Source organism: Salvelinus namaycush, chromosome 12 (genome assembly GCF_016432855.1).
Source record: "Salvelinus namaycush isolate Seneca chromosome 12, SaNama_1.0, whole genome shotgun sequence".
NCBI classification, from domain to species: Eukaryota; Metazoa; Chordata; class Actinopteri; order Salmoniformes; family Salmonidae; genus Salvelinus; species Salvelinus namaycush.
The window spans coordinates 12,720,620-12,735,670 of record NC_052318.1 but is presented as its reverse complement, the minus strand read 5'-3'; the positions used below and the strand labels follow the sequence as shown (position 1 = coordinate 12,735,670).

The 15,051-nt window shown below is 41.1% G+C and overlaps 1 protein-coding gene across 1 annotated transcript in view; it reads right to left on the bottom strand.

The window, feature by feature from the left end:
* The window catches only part of LOC120056774 (glutamate receptor ionotropic, kainate 4-like), a 78,223-nt gene extending 69,397 nt beyond the window's left edge, over window positions 1-8,826 (bottom strand). The window contains exons 1-3 of the mRNA XM_039004981.1: window positions 8,745-8,826; window positions 7,013-7,177; window positions 1,640-1,737 (exon numbers count right to left, since the gene is read on the bottom strand). Of these exons, the coding sequence (XP_038860909.1) occupies window positions 1,640-1,737; window positions 7,013-7,177; window positions 8,745-8,826 (345 nt within the window). The remainder of the gene's footprint in view (window positions 1-1,639; window positions 1,738-7,012; window positions 7,178-8,744) is intronic.
* Window positions 8,827-15,051: the final 6,225 nt, after the last annotated feature.

Below are 15,051 nucleotides of genomic sequence, written 5' to 3'. Positions count from 1 at the left end.
TGTAACGCTCGTCTTCCTCCTCGTCTGAGGAGGAGCAAGGATCGGACCAAAATGCAGCGTGGTTTGAATACATACTTATTGTTTATTAAACGAAGACGGAAAAACACTTAAACAAACTACAAAACAATAAACGACGTGAACAGACCTGAACTTGAGAACATAAAACATGAACGCACGAACAGGTAGGAACGAAACGAAACAGTACCGTGTGGTGACACAGACACAGCAACAATCACCCACAAACAAACAGTGAGAACAGCCTACCTTAATATGGTTCTCAATCAGAGGAAACGTAAAACACCTGCCCCTGATTGAGAACCATATCAGGCTAGTTGAATGAACCCAACATAGAAACACATAACATAGAATGCCCACCCAGCTCACGTCCTGACCAACTAAACAATACTAAACAAAGGAAATAAGGTCAGGAACGTGACAGTAAGTGTCTTTAACGACCGTTCCACAGGTGCATGTTCATGAATTGTTTATGGTTCATTGAACAAGCATTGGAAACAGGGTTTAAACCCTTTCCAATGAATATCTGTGAAGTTATTTGGATTTTTATGAATTATCTTTGAAAGAGGATCCTGAAAAAGGGACGTTTAGATAAAGGCTGTTAAGATTTCCTCTTGAAATCCGACATGTCCGTGGTAAAGACAACTTGGTTGCTGATTGTCTTTCAAGGGTGGTCAGGCAATAAGTTTTGTGTTTAGCCCTGGCTCACAATTTATTTTGACTGCACGTTTTGCCGTTTTTGGAGATTAGTTGTGTCTTGATTGGGCTCGTTCCAAGTGGATGAGAGTTATAGAAATGTACGTGATTTTACCTATGTTTCTCAAACTTCATTTTTTTAGGCAGTAAAAAATAGATTGTAAAAAGTATATATACAGTATATAAAAAAAAGTTGGCTGTTTTGTCTTGTATTTAATTGTTGACAGACAGACACCATGTTTCTATTGGAAATGGTGACGCATTTAAGTTGATCATGTTGTGAGATGGAAGTAATTTTCTGTTGGTGGTGAGCAAACTTCTCCAACAAAAATATAGGATATATTTGATGTCTAAAGGGGGAATGTATTACAGGCTTTGGTTTTTCCATTTTTATTTTGAGGTTGGACATTAGCATGTGGGGTGCACCGATTGGCGTCACCTCGTTAGTCAGTATGTGTTACACCTGTGCTGGTTTGTCATCTCGTTAGTGGGAAAGTGTTTCACCTGTGCTGGCCCAGGTGATATTTAAGAGTGGCTTGCCCAGTGCTTCAGTTGTCTTGAGAGATGTGGAGAGCTAACGCCTTTTTTGTTGGTACTCCCTATTTGAGTGCTTATCTGATCTTCCCTGTTTTTGTTTTGTTGTACTTTTTGATTTGCGTCCTATCTAAGTTTGGTGTGGGTTTTAATTTTGGACAAATTTAGTGGGCGCTCATGGTGGGTGTCTTTTAGGTCCCAGTTGTTGCTAGTGACCTTTCAGAACCCTTCCTAAAACCCCCACCATTTTGGTTGTGGTCAGTAACTCTTTGTTAGTTCCACCTTCTGTTTGAGCGACATTATTTGGTTTTCTTGCTGGGGAACGTAATACACAGACCAATACCTGCATGTGCACCCATGTTCACAGAAGTGTATTGGTCACACACACACACACCTCTTTCTCTCCACAGATATTACTGATGATGGTGTCGGAAGCTGGGCTAGCAGAGGGTCCCAGGACCGCCAAAACTCCCTTAGAGATAATCTGGCACACTGTTGGGAGGGAGAGGAGAAAACAGAGGGAACCAAATGAGCGTTAACATAGAATTTACAATGGCATTGAATTACACACTGGTTGCATATTGATACAGAGTACAATGCAATTTAATACAATATAAAAGCAGAATTTGAAAGTATTGTTTACTTTTACAATATACAAGTAAATATGTACATTTTGTTTTCTTGCATGTTTCTGGTAGTTTTGACCCACAGATTTGCAGATAGACTGGCAGGTCAATTATTTTTGGCTTGGCTAGCCAGCTGGTTCATTGTTTTTGTTTGAATGATGCGTCTGGACACTGTACCAGCTTTTTTTGTTTCACCTGGCTGCTGGTTCCTGATCTTTTGAAACCATCTATTGAGGAGTTACCTAACACTTGAGAGGAATGGGAGATGCAGTAGAGGAATGCAGTGCTGAGGCAGAGGGCTCGTAGTGAGGATGACTGGCTACTACTCTGAACTGTGTGTGGTGAGCTTTCTAGCACCCAGCGCTGCTGAGGCAAACATTGTGAAGGAGGATCTACCATTAGTTTTCATTGAAGGCTAAATAGAAAGACTCCAACCACAGCCTAGACATACTGTAGTGTCACCTACATGGGCCCAATATGGAGGGATATCACAACACTACATCCCCACCCTTATGCAAAAAACAAATCCTTTCCCGCAATAAACACAATTTTTTTTTTTTTGCATATCAGGCTGACAAGCGTGTCTTGGTTTGAGAGGCGTATCAAAGGGCGCTATCTCCAGAATTGTGTAATCCTGTGCAGAGCCTGTGGTCTACGGAATCATACAGTGCGTTTGAAAGTTTTCAGACCCATTGCATTTTCTAAATTTTGTTACATAACAGCCTTATTCTAAAATGTATTATAGTTTTTTCCCCCTCAATCTACACACAATACTCCATAATGACAATGCAAAAACTGTTTTTTTTTTTTTTTTGTGCAAATTTACGGGAATATCACATTTACATAAGTATTCAGACCCTTTACTCAGTACTTTGTTGAAGCATTTTGGCAGTGATTACAGCCTCGAGTCTTCTTGGGTATGACGCTATAAGCTTGGCACACCTGTATTTGGGGAGTTTCTCCCATTCTTCTCTGCAGATCTTCACAAGCTCTGTCTGGTTGGATGGGGAGCGTCGCAGCACAGCTATTTTCAGGTCTCTCCAGAGATGTTAGCTCAAGTTCAAGTAAGGGCTCTGGTTGGGCCACTCGAGGACATTCAGAGACTTGTTCCGAAGTCACTCCTGAGTTGTCTTGACTGTGTGCGTAGGGTTGTTGTCCTGTTGGAAGGTGAACCTTCGCCCCAGTCTGAGGTCCTGAGCGCTCTGGAGCAGGTTTTCATCAAGGATCTCTCTGTACTTTGTCTGTTCGATCCTGACTAGTCTCCTAGTCCCTGCCACTGAAAAACATCCCCACAGGATGATGCTTCCACAGCCATGCTTCACTGTAGGGATGGTGCTAAGTTTCCTCCAGATGTGACGCTTGGCATTCAGGCCAAAGAGTCTTGGTTTCATCAGACCAGAGAATCTTGTTTCTCATGGTCAGAGTCCTTTTAGGTGCCTTTTGTCAAACTCCAAGCGGGCTGTCATGTGCCCTTTACTGAGGAGTGGCTTCTGTCGGGCCACTCTACCATAAAGGCCTGAACTCTGGAGCTCTGTCTGTGTGACCATCGCGTTCTTGGTCACCTCACCGACCAAGGCCCCCCCGATTGCTCAGTTTGGCTGGGCAGCCAGCTCTAAGAAGAGTCTTGATGGATCCAAACTTCTTCCATTTAAGAATGGAGGCCACTGTGCTCTTGGGGACCGGAAATGCTGTGGAAATGTTTTGGTATCCTTCCTCAGATCTGTGCCTCGACACAATCCTGTCTTAGACCTCATGGCTTGGTTTTTGCTCTGACATGCACTGTCAATGGTGGAACCTTAAATAGACAGGTGCATGCCTTTCCAAATCATGTCCAATCAATTGAATTTACCACAGGTGGACTCCAATCAAGTTGTAGAAACCGTCTCAAGGATGATCAATGGAAACAAGATGCACCTGAGCTCAATTTTGAGTCTCCTAGCAATGGGTCTGAATACTTATGTAACTAAGGTATCTGTTATTTTCTTTATTTTTAATACATTTACATCGCTTGATCGTTATGGGGTATTGTGTGAAGATTGAGGGAGAAAAATCATTAAATCCATTTTAGAATAAGGCTGTAACGTAACAAAATGTGGAAGTCAAGGGGTCTGAATACTTTCCGAATGCACTGTATAGCTTCCATAATTTAATTTGTAGTGTAAATTGGACAATGATGAATCAATACCCTGTTTACAAATTTTCCCATTTTTAATGGTCTAGTGGTACACATACTTTCAAGCAGCACTGTATATATACACAGTATGTGAACCCTACAGGGCTGGTCATTATTTTGCTATAAAATAAACATAAAATCCTTATCTATACCCCAATTCTTAATAAAGACATTCCAAGTAAATTATATTTTCATTGTTAAATAAACCACTTTTGTTAAATAAGCAAACTCAGATTTGATGTGTGCAAAAATATGTGAACCCCTTCAGTCAATAACTTGTAGCACCTCCATTAGCAGCGACAACTTGGAGTAAACGCCTCCTATAGCCAGTAATCAGTCTCTGACATCTGTTTTGAGGGATTTTTGCCCACTTCTCCTTACAGAACGCCAATTGAGTGAGGTTTGAGGGGTGTCTGGCATGAACTGCCTGCTTCAGGTTCTGCCACAGCATCTCGATTAGATTTAGGTCAGGACTTTGACTTGGCCAAAACACAAATCTTCTTTCTCCTGAGTCATTCTTTGGTAGATTTGCATGAATTCTTTGGGTCGTTGTCTTGTTGGAAGACCCATTTTCGGCCCAGCTTTAGCTCCTTGACTGATGGCCTTACGTTCTGTTCAAGAATCTCCTGGTATACCTCAGAATTCATGGTTCCCTTAATGATGTGGAGTTTCCTCCAGAGGAGGAAAAGCAGCCTCAGATCTTGACATTCCCACCACCATGCTTGACTGTTGGGATAAGGTTATTTTTGGTGGTAGGCAGTGTTGGGTTTTTGGGGAACATAGCGGTGTTGATTGTGACCAAAAAGGTCAATTTTGGATGCATCGGTCCAGAGAATGGACTTCCAGAAACCTTCAGGTTTGTCCAGGTGGTCTCTGGCAAAGTTAAGACAGGCAGTTTGTTTCTTTTTTGACAGCAGAGGCTTCTTCCTAGCAACCCTCCCATGAATGGCATTGATTCAGTGTTCTTCTTATTGTTGAAGCATGCACAGTTACCTGAGATGCAGCAAGGGAGGTCTGCAAATCTCTAGATGTTATGTTTTGGTTGGCTTTTACCTGATGTATTATTGTTCTTGTGGCTCTTGGGGATATTTTGGAAGGATGTCCACTTCTAGGCCGAGTTGATGTCATGTTAAATGCTCTCCATTTGTAAGTTATTTGCCTCACAGTGGACTGATGGAGCTCAAATCTTTTTGAGATTTTATATCCTTCCCCAGACTGATGTGCTCTCACTACCCTCGTCCTGATGTCCTCTTAGCTCTCCTTTCGGCATGGTGTGCTTTGCATTTACCTGGATAGGTAACACCATCCAGGTAAATGCCCCGCCCAAACTCTTTCCTAACGATCTCTCCTTTGATGGGTTCATTTGGTACCCAATTGTTTACCCACCTGATTCTACTTGATTTAACCAATACAACTTGGGGTTCACTTATTTTGGCACCTGCACTAATTCCTTTTTTATTTTGTTTTTCTACTACACACATGATTTCCTCTACACCAACATATAGTGTTGATAAATATTAACCTGTTATGCCAGACCAAAAAGACTGGTTCTGATAAAATGAAGATTTCACGGTAATTTTTTAAAAATCTTTAATTGCACAAGGGGTTCACATACTTTCAAGCAGCACTGTGTGTGTGTGTGTGTGTGTGTGTGTGTGTATATATATATCTCCCCACCAGAGACCAGGGTTCAATCCCTGTGTCCACTGTCCACCCTTCCTACTGTCTTCCCTTCTGTCTCCCCGTCTACTTCACTACTGTCTGAATCAAGTATTAAAAAGGAGAATTCCACTTTTAAAAATCGCTTGACATTTCCCGCAATGGCTGTGTCCCAACCAGGGCCAATAGGGCTCTTGTCAAATGTAGTGCACTATATAGGGAATAGGGTGCTGTTTGAGATCCAGACAATTAGTCAGCAGTCCATTTCTAATCCTGTTTCAGAGGTATCCATTTCCACAGCCAACCAGCCGTGGAGAGGCCAAACTGGCCTGGGCCTTTATTGGAACTGGGGAAATGCATTTGTCATTTCCTTCCTGCCAGTCAACTAAAGGGTTGCATCCCAAATGGCACCCTATTCCCCATATAGTGCATAAATAGTATAATGTAGGGTGCCATTTGGGACGCAACCCAATATGTTCTCTCGAGGCTTCAGATAAATAAAAAAATACTTTACATCCACTAGACTAGAGCAAGCATTGGAAATGCAGCCAGGTCACCCGTGATACAAGTCAGTATTCGATGTCCATCCATGTCTGAGGATGTTGGGAGATGACATGGAAACCGTCCACTAAGGGCAACAGTAAACGCTGTTACCTTCAAGTAGGTTTCGGTTTTGCTAAGGCATTTTGGACGGGGATGGCGGATGGGTGTAAACATCTGCCACTCGTGTCAAAGGTTGAATGTTTAAATTCACCAATAGAAAGTTGTTTTTGAGATTTTTTTGTTTTAAGCCTATCCCAAACCTTACTTTAACCATTCAGAGTTAATGCCTAAACTTAACCATAAACACTTTGAAATTTGACATTTGGAACAACTTTGAAATTTGTTTGGGAAACATGGCTGAACATCTAATTCTGACATGAGACTGTTAGAGCTTGTTGTGTAAATGGTACATAGGACAAGGGGATTTGTTTCTAGCTGTAAGACTTTGGCCGTATCCGAAAGCTGTCTAGTCTACTTACTAAAACTACATACTGTACTAATCACACTACTTACTATTTAGAACGTACTGTTTATTAAAAACGTATGAAGTAAGCAACAAATATCAAGTTCATTAGCCTATGCCCTGAGGGAACTTGGTTCCAGTTACAGTTGGAACCTTTGTATTAAAACCTTTTACTTTTAATAAACACCAGCTTTGCCTCTGTCTTGAGCCTCTCTGGATTTTCTCTCATCACTGCCCTCCACGTGTTCTGCCACATAGAAAATACTTCAGTTTTTAGCACTGTATATCATTATCCTGACTTACTGGTGTCCCCTGTCTCGTACTCGCTGTCCCTCAGGAGTTCAAAAATGTCCACCTCCACTTTGCCCATCACAGAGAGGTTACTAACACGGTTGATGCCCTCTTTGGCCAGGGTGATAGCCAGGCGCTCACCACGACTGCACTCCATCGGGTCATCCAGAACAGCAGCTACAAGACACAGGGTGTGTTACGGTTCTGCCATTTTGAGGACTATGCCTAGGGTTGCAAAGTTTTGGTAACTTTCCCCAAATTCCCTGTTTTCCAGAAATTCCGGTTGGAATATTCCTGGAATCAGGAGGGAATAAGGAATCCTCCAACCAGGTTACCAGCTTTTTAAACCCTAACTATGCCATCAATGCCATAGCCTGGTGCCAGATCAGTTTCTGCTGTATAGCCATCTCCTATGGCCACTATCATGCCAAACATTACAGTTGAACTGCAATAGTATTCTCCCATTTGTGTTGATTGTGAGGACCTATAGGTTGGTATAATTAACATATTTGGGAAAATATTTTGCAATGAGCGGATTTTTATTTTGTTGATGAACATCTTTTTGGGGTGAATTTCTCCCAAGCATGATCAGTGAGTAGACATTTTTATTGCTATATTTCTATGGCACAGGCTGTATTTGACAGGCAAAATAGCACAGATCTGTGCAAAATATACTGTCAAAATTATAACAATCTGCAGCATGATTTAATTAAAAATGTTCAACAACAATGTGCATTAAAATGAGGTGGTTATTTAATCACGAAACGATGCATGCAATACACATGCAGTATTTGGAACTCACAATGGATATTAATCCCTTCCCTATGTGAAATATTGGTTATTTTGCTCACTGCTGTTTGCTCATGTAAAATGTCCCCCATTATGCATTTTCTCTAGAGGCAGAGCTAGAACAAAGGAGAGAGACAGACTGCAGTTGTCTGTGATAAAAAGTTTATTATGTTAAATGTCATGGGTTTTCTCTCTTTCCCCAAATGTCATGTACTGAATATGAAATAACACTCTCAGTCCAGTGTGAGGGAGTTCAACCTAACAGAAATGCAATGACGGCTTTACTGCTCTCCAATAATGTTACATTCTTTGACCCCCCCCAACAGTGGGATTTGATTCACTTCATAAGGTAAGCCAATGCTTGGATGGCAAGGAGAGAGGGATACACAGACAAACTTTTAATTATCGTTCATATACTATTCAGTGAAATGTTGACCTGTATGAGAAGCTTGTCATAGTGAATGTTGCTGTTAAATAAACAAGTTATGCAGGGTCAGACAATGCCCTGTTTTTTCTGTTATTGTTTCCTTTAAGATAGAAAGCAATTTTCTGCTTCACAAATGCATTCAGTCACTAGAGCGTGCAAGGAAGTGACAGGAGCTCAAGTTGAGATTGCTAATAGAAAAGCAACACAAGCCACATTGTAACCGAAGGTGCCAAGTCCTTTGTCACCATCACAAACTATATTAGTTAATAGAGCTCGGTAAGCAGTAGACTAGTATTACATTCAATTAAGCCAGTTCTCACATCTCCAAATAGGATGATTTCCAATGTATGCAAATGTCTAATTTAAAGCAATGTTGAGTATTCAGCCAAGCTGTGGTATAAGCAAAAATAGCTCTCACCGATTTTATTATTTTCCACATTCAAACAATGCCAAATCCTTAAGAGGAGTGTTGGCATGATAGTGCACTGCAATTGCACAGGCAGGGGGATAATTTGGTGCATTACTTACCCAGTCTCAAGGTGAATGGATTGCTGGATATGCGCCCTGCACACATGGCTAAGAGCAGCAGAGCGGCCCACACCGGGTGCATCTTCTATGACTCCTCATGGGGCTTACCTTGGGGGTGCCCCTCTCACAGCCAGCTGCACACAACAAGAAGAAACCGTCAGCATAGATAGAATAGAGAACTATTCTATTCTCATCAACGCTGCGGTATCCCAGGACTCCCTGAGAAGCAGTGGCGATTGTTACTGTGTGGACTATAAATGGACAGTGCATAATCAATAACTTATCAACAAATTGGCATACAATGCACTAAATAAAAAAATAGGCCTATCAAATAAAATGTATTATAAAATGAATTTACTCCACCGCAGCAGCACACAACGGCACCTTATTTGGGTCCTCATTCTCGGGTTGTAAGCTGGGGAAAATGAAATGCATTACGCCGTCATAACTATAATACAGCTGCTTCTTTTGTCAAGTAAATAGTAATACACATGCATTATTAACCAGAGAGACAGAACATTCAATGTTTTTATTTGAAAACCCTCTCTGCTCTTTGAGGGTTGTATTACTGGGCAGTCTACCACTAATATGCTGCTAATTCATTTATCACAATGGGGAAGTGGCAATTAAGCAAACACACACAATGCTCAATCAATTCTCCCATATGCAGATCACCGTGAATGGCTTTAAATGGCCCATGTGTAGGCAACCATTAGCCTATAGAATACTGAATAGTGGGATGTCCAACCTGGTCTCGGAGCATTTCGTATTATTCTGTATGTAAATCCGAGACACTCCGTTTAGTATGATATGTTACGTTTGGTATGGTGTGCATTAATTTGAGGATGTCTATCACCCATTTCGTATGATATGTTCCGAATTTGCTAATCTAAAAATGTGTTACGAATTGGCAAACCGTAAGTTAGTTAATTAAAGCTAGCTAGGTGGCTAACATTACCTAGGCTAGGGGTTAGGGTTAGCAAAAAGGGATAAGGTTAGGGTTAGGGGAAGGGTTGGCTAACATGCTAAATAGTTGCAAAGTAGATAAAAAGTAGTTGAAAAGTTGCTAAAATGCTGAAGTTGTCTGTGATGAGATGAGAACTCGCAACCTTTGGGTTGCTAGACGTTTGCATTATATGCAGACCCATCCACCCTGACCAACCACCCTACGTTTGTTTTTGCCTTAAAACTTCTTATGGCTGGGGGCAGTATTGAGTAGCTTGGATGAATAAGGTGCCCAGAGTAAACTGCCTGCTACTCAGGCCCAGTTGCTAATATATGCATATTATTAGTAGATTTGGATAGAAAACACTCTGAAGTTTCTAAAACTGTTTGAATGATGTCTATGAGTTTAACAGAACTTATATGGCAGGCAAAACCCTGAGAAAAAATCCAACCAGGAAGTGGGAAATCTGAGGTTTGTAGGTTTTCAACTCATCGCCTATCGAATATACAGTGGGATATTGGTCATATTGCACTTCCTAAGGCTTCCACTAGATGTCAACTGTCTTTAGAACCTTGTTTGATGCTTCTACTGTGAAGGAGGGGGGAATGAGGGCTCTTTGAGACATGGGTCTGGCAGAGTGCCATGAGCTGACCAGGCGCATTCACGTGAGAGAGTTAGCTTGCGTTCCATTGCATTTCTGAAGACAAAGGAATTCTCCGGTTGGAACATTATTGAAGATTTATGTTAAAAACATCCTAAAGATTGATTCTATACTTCATTTGACATGTTTCTACGAACTGTAATATGACTTTTCGTCTGAACTTTCGCATGGACTTGCCCGCGCGTCGTGAGTTTGGATTGTGTACTGAACGCGCAAACAAAAAGGAGGTATTTGGACATAAATGATGGACTTTATGGAACAAATCAAACATTTATTGTGGAACTGGGATTCCTGGGAGTGCATTCTGATGAAGATCATCAAAGGTAAGTGAATATTTATAATGCTATTCTGACATCTGTTGACTCCACAACATGGTGGATATCTTCATGGCTTGTTTGGGCTCTGAGCACTGTATTCAGATTATAGCATGGTGTGCTTTTTCCGTCAAGTTTTTTTGAAATTTGTGTAGGGTTACGTTCAACTTTAAAGAAATACACTTCTCAAAACATCACAGACACAGTACCTCAGTTATTATTAAGACATGTAAAATATAGGTACAAAGAGTTTCAAACATCATTCAAGTGCACCTGAGCATGTCCAGTGCCCTCAAAGTATTCACACCACTGGACTTTTTCCACATTTTGCTGTGTCACAGCCTGAATTTAAAATGGATTAACTTGAGATTGTTTCACTGGCCTACACACAATACTCCATAATGTCAAAGTGGAATGTCTTTTTTTTACAAATTAATACAAAATTAAAAGCTGACATGTCTTGAGTCAATAAGTATACAACCCCTTTGTTATGGCAAGCGCTAAATAAGTTAAGGAGTAAAAATGTGCTTAACATGTCACATAATAAGTTGCATGGACTCAGTGTGCAATAATCATGTTTAACCTCATCAACCTCATCTCTATACCATACACAGACAATTATCTGCAAGGTTCCTCAGTCGAGTAGTGAATTTCAAACACAGATTCAACCACAAAGACCAGGAGGATTTCCATGACTGGAGTCTTTGACAATGTTTTGGGCTTTCCTCTGACACCGCCTAATATATAGGTCCTAGATGGCAGGAAGCTTAGCCCCAGTAATGTACTGGGCCGTACGCACTACCCCCTGTAGCGCCTCAAGGTCAGATGCTGAGCAGTTGCCATACCAGGCGGTGATGCAACCGGTCAGGATGCTGTCGATGGTGCAGAGGTAGAACTTTTTGAGGATCTGGGGACCCATGCCAAATATTTTCAGTATCCTGAGGGGGGAAAAGTGTTGGCGTGCCCTCTTCACAACTGTCTTGGTGTGTTTGGACCATGATAGTTCATTGGTGATGTGGACACAAAGGAACTTGAAACTCTCGACCTGCTCCGCTTCAGCCCCATCGATGTTAATGGGGGCCTGTTCAGCCCGCCTTTTCCTGTAGTCCACGATCAGCTCCTTTTGTCTTGCTCACATTGAGGGAGAGGTTGTTGTCCTGGCACCACACTGCCAGGTCTCTGATCTCCTCCCTATAGGCTGTCTCATCGTATGTCGGTAATCAGGCCTACCACTGTTGTGTGGTCAGCAAACTTAATGATGGTGTTGGAGTCGCGTTTGGCCATGCAGTCGTAGTTGAACAGGGAGTACAGGAGGGGACTAAGGATGCACCCCTGAGGGGCCCCAGTGTTAACAATCAGCATGGCAGTTGTTGCCTACCCTTACCACCTGGGGGCGGCCCGTCAGGAAGTTCAGGATCCAGTTGCAGAGGGAGGTGTTTAGTCCCAGGGTCCTTAGCTTAGTGATGAGCTTTGTGGGCACTATGGTGTTGAATGCTGAGCTGTAGTCAATGAACAGCATTCTCACATAGGTGTTCCTTTTGTCTAGGTGAGTGTTAAAATCTAATTTTACTGCTTGCATCAGTTACTTGATGTGGAATAGAGTTCCATGTAGTCATGGCTCTATGTAGTACTGTGCGCCTCCCATAGTCTGTTCTGGACTTGGGGATTGTGTGGTATGCATGGGTGTCTGAGCTGTGCGCCAGTAGTTCAAACAGACAACTCTGTGCATTCAACATGTCAATACCTCTCATAACTACAAGTAGTAATACAGTCAATCTCTCTTCCACTTTGAGCCAGGAGAGATTGACATGCATATTATTAATATTAGCTCTCTGTGTACATCCAAGGGCCAACCGTGCTGCCCTGTTCTAAGCCAATTGTAATTTTTCTAAGTCCCTTTTTGTGGCATCTATGCGACAAAACTAGGCCCTGTAGGACCTGCCTTGTTGATAGTGCTGTTAAGAAGGTAGAGCAACACTTTATTATGGACATACTTATCCACATCTTAGCTACTGTTGTATTAATATGTTTTGACCATGACAGTTTAAAATCCAGGGTTACTCCAGGCATTTTAGTCACCTCAATGCGCTCAATTTCCACAATATTTAGTTGAGGTTTATTGAATGATTTGTCCCAAATACAATGCTTTTAGTTTTAGAAATATTTAGGTCTAACTTTTTCCTTGCCACCCACTCTGAAACTAACTACAACTTTTTGTTGAGTGTTGCAGTCATTTCAGTCGCTGTAGTAGCTGATATGTATAGTGCTGAGTCATCCGCATACATAGACACACTAGCTTTACTCAAAGCCAGTGGCATGTCATTAGTAAAGATTGAAAAAAGTAATGGGCCTAGACAGCTGCCCTGGGGAATTCCTGATTCTACCTGTATGTTGTTGAAGCTTCCATTGAAGAACACCCTCTGCGTTATGTTAGACAGGTAACTCTTTATCCACAATATAGCAGGGGGTGTAAAGCCATAACACATACGTTTTTCCAGCAGCAGACTATGATCGATAATGTATAAAGCCACACTGAAGTCTAACAAAACAGCCTCCACAATCTTTTAATCATCATATTCTCTCAACCAATCATCAGTCATTTGTGTAAGTGCTGTGCTTGTTGAATGTCCTTCCCTATAAGCATGCTGAAAGTTTGTTAATTTGTTTACTGTAAAATAGCATTGTGTCGGATCAAACACAATTGTATTATTCTTCACTATTCTTAGGTAGCGGAATGACTTTTGCTTCCCTCCAAGCCTGGAGGCACACTTTCTGGTAGGCTTAAATTGAAAATATGGCAAATAGGAGTGGCAATATCGTCCGCTATTATCCTCAGTAATTTTCCATCCAAGTTGTCAGACCCCCGTGGCTTTTCATTGTTGATAGACAATAAAAATTCACCTCTTCCACACTCACTTTACAGAATTCAAATAACAATGCTCGTCTTTCATAATTTGGTCAGATATACTTGAATGTGTAGTGCCAGTGTTTGTTGCTGGCATGTCATGCCTAAATTTGCTAATCTTGCCAATAAAAAAAAAAATGAGTTGACAATATCAGTTGGTTTTGTGAGGAATGAGCCATCTGATTCAATGAATGATGGAGCTTTACCCATAATTTCATTGGAGGTGCTCCAAAACGTTTTACTTTAAATCTTTGTCATTTATCTTTGTTTCATAGTGTAGTTTATTCTTTTTATTCAGTTTAGTCACAGGATTTCTCAATTTTCAATACATTTGCCAATCGGTTGTGCAGCCAGACTTATTTGCCATTCCTTTTGCCTCATCCCTCTCAACCATAGAAAACTCAACCACAGTTTTTACAGTCCCTTTCTTAATAGGTGCGTGCTTATTGGTAACTGGAATAAGCTATTTCATAAATGTGTCAGTGTCTGTTTGCTCCTCATTACACACCATGGACCAACAAATATTCTTTACATCAACAACATAGGAATCACTACAAAACTTATTGTATGACCTCTTATACACTATATTAGGCCCAGCCTTTGGAACTTCTGTTTTCCAAGATATGGCTACTATATTGTGATCATTACATCCTATAGATTTGGATACAGCTTTCAAGCAAATTTCTACAGCATTAGTAAAGATATGATCAATATATGTTGATTTCATTCCTGTGCTGTTTGTAACCACACTGGTAGGTTGACTGATAACCTGAACCAGGTTCCAGGCACTGGTTACAGTTTGAAGCTTTTTCTTGAGTGGGGAGCATGATGAAAGCCAGTCAATATTTTCATCGCCCCAAAAATATACCTCTGTTTATCACATACATTATCAAGCATTTCACACATGTTATCCAGATAATGACTGTTAGTACTTGGTGGTCTATAGCAGCTTCCCACCAGAATGGGATTTAGGTGAGACAGATTAACCTCTAACCTTTACAGGAATGTGGTTATGAATATAAACACCTCCCATTGGCATTTATATATTTTCTGTAAAAGTTATAACCTTGTATTGCTACCACTGTATCATCAAAGGTATTATCTATGTGAGTGTCAGATATAGTCAGAATAGGAATGCCATCTGTTACTAGCAAATTATTGATTTCATGAACCTTGTTTCTTAAGCTACATATGTTAATGTGGGCTATTTTGATCACTTTTCTTCTGGGATGCTTGTTTTTATTGCTTTACTGGGAAGCTTAGCAGAAGTAGATATGCTCATGTTATTTATGTTAGTGCAGGGTGAGCTGCACACAGTGGACTTCCTCCTAGGGCACACCTGCTCAGTGCTAACAGTATACATTTGGTTCATATGCACATGATTACTGCATAAAATAGCTGTAGGATCAGCAGAGGCATTCAGGGCAGTTAGAGGGACATACATTAGGTTACTTACATTGTCTACCAACGCCCCTGGTGTA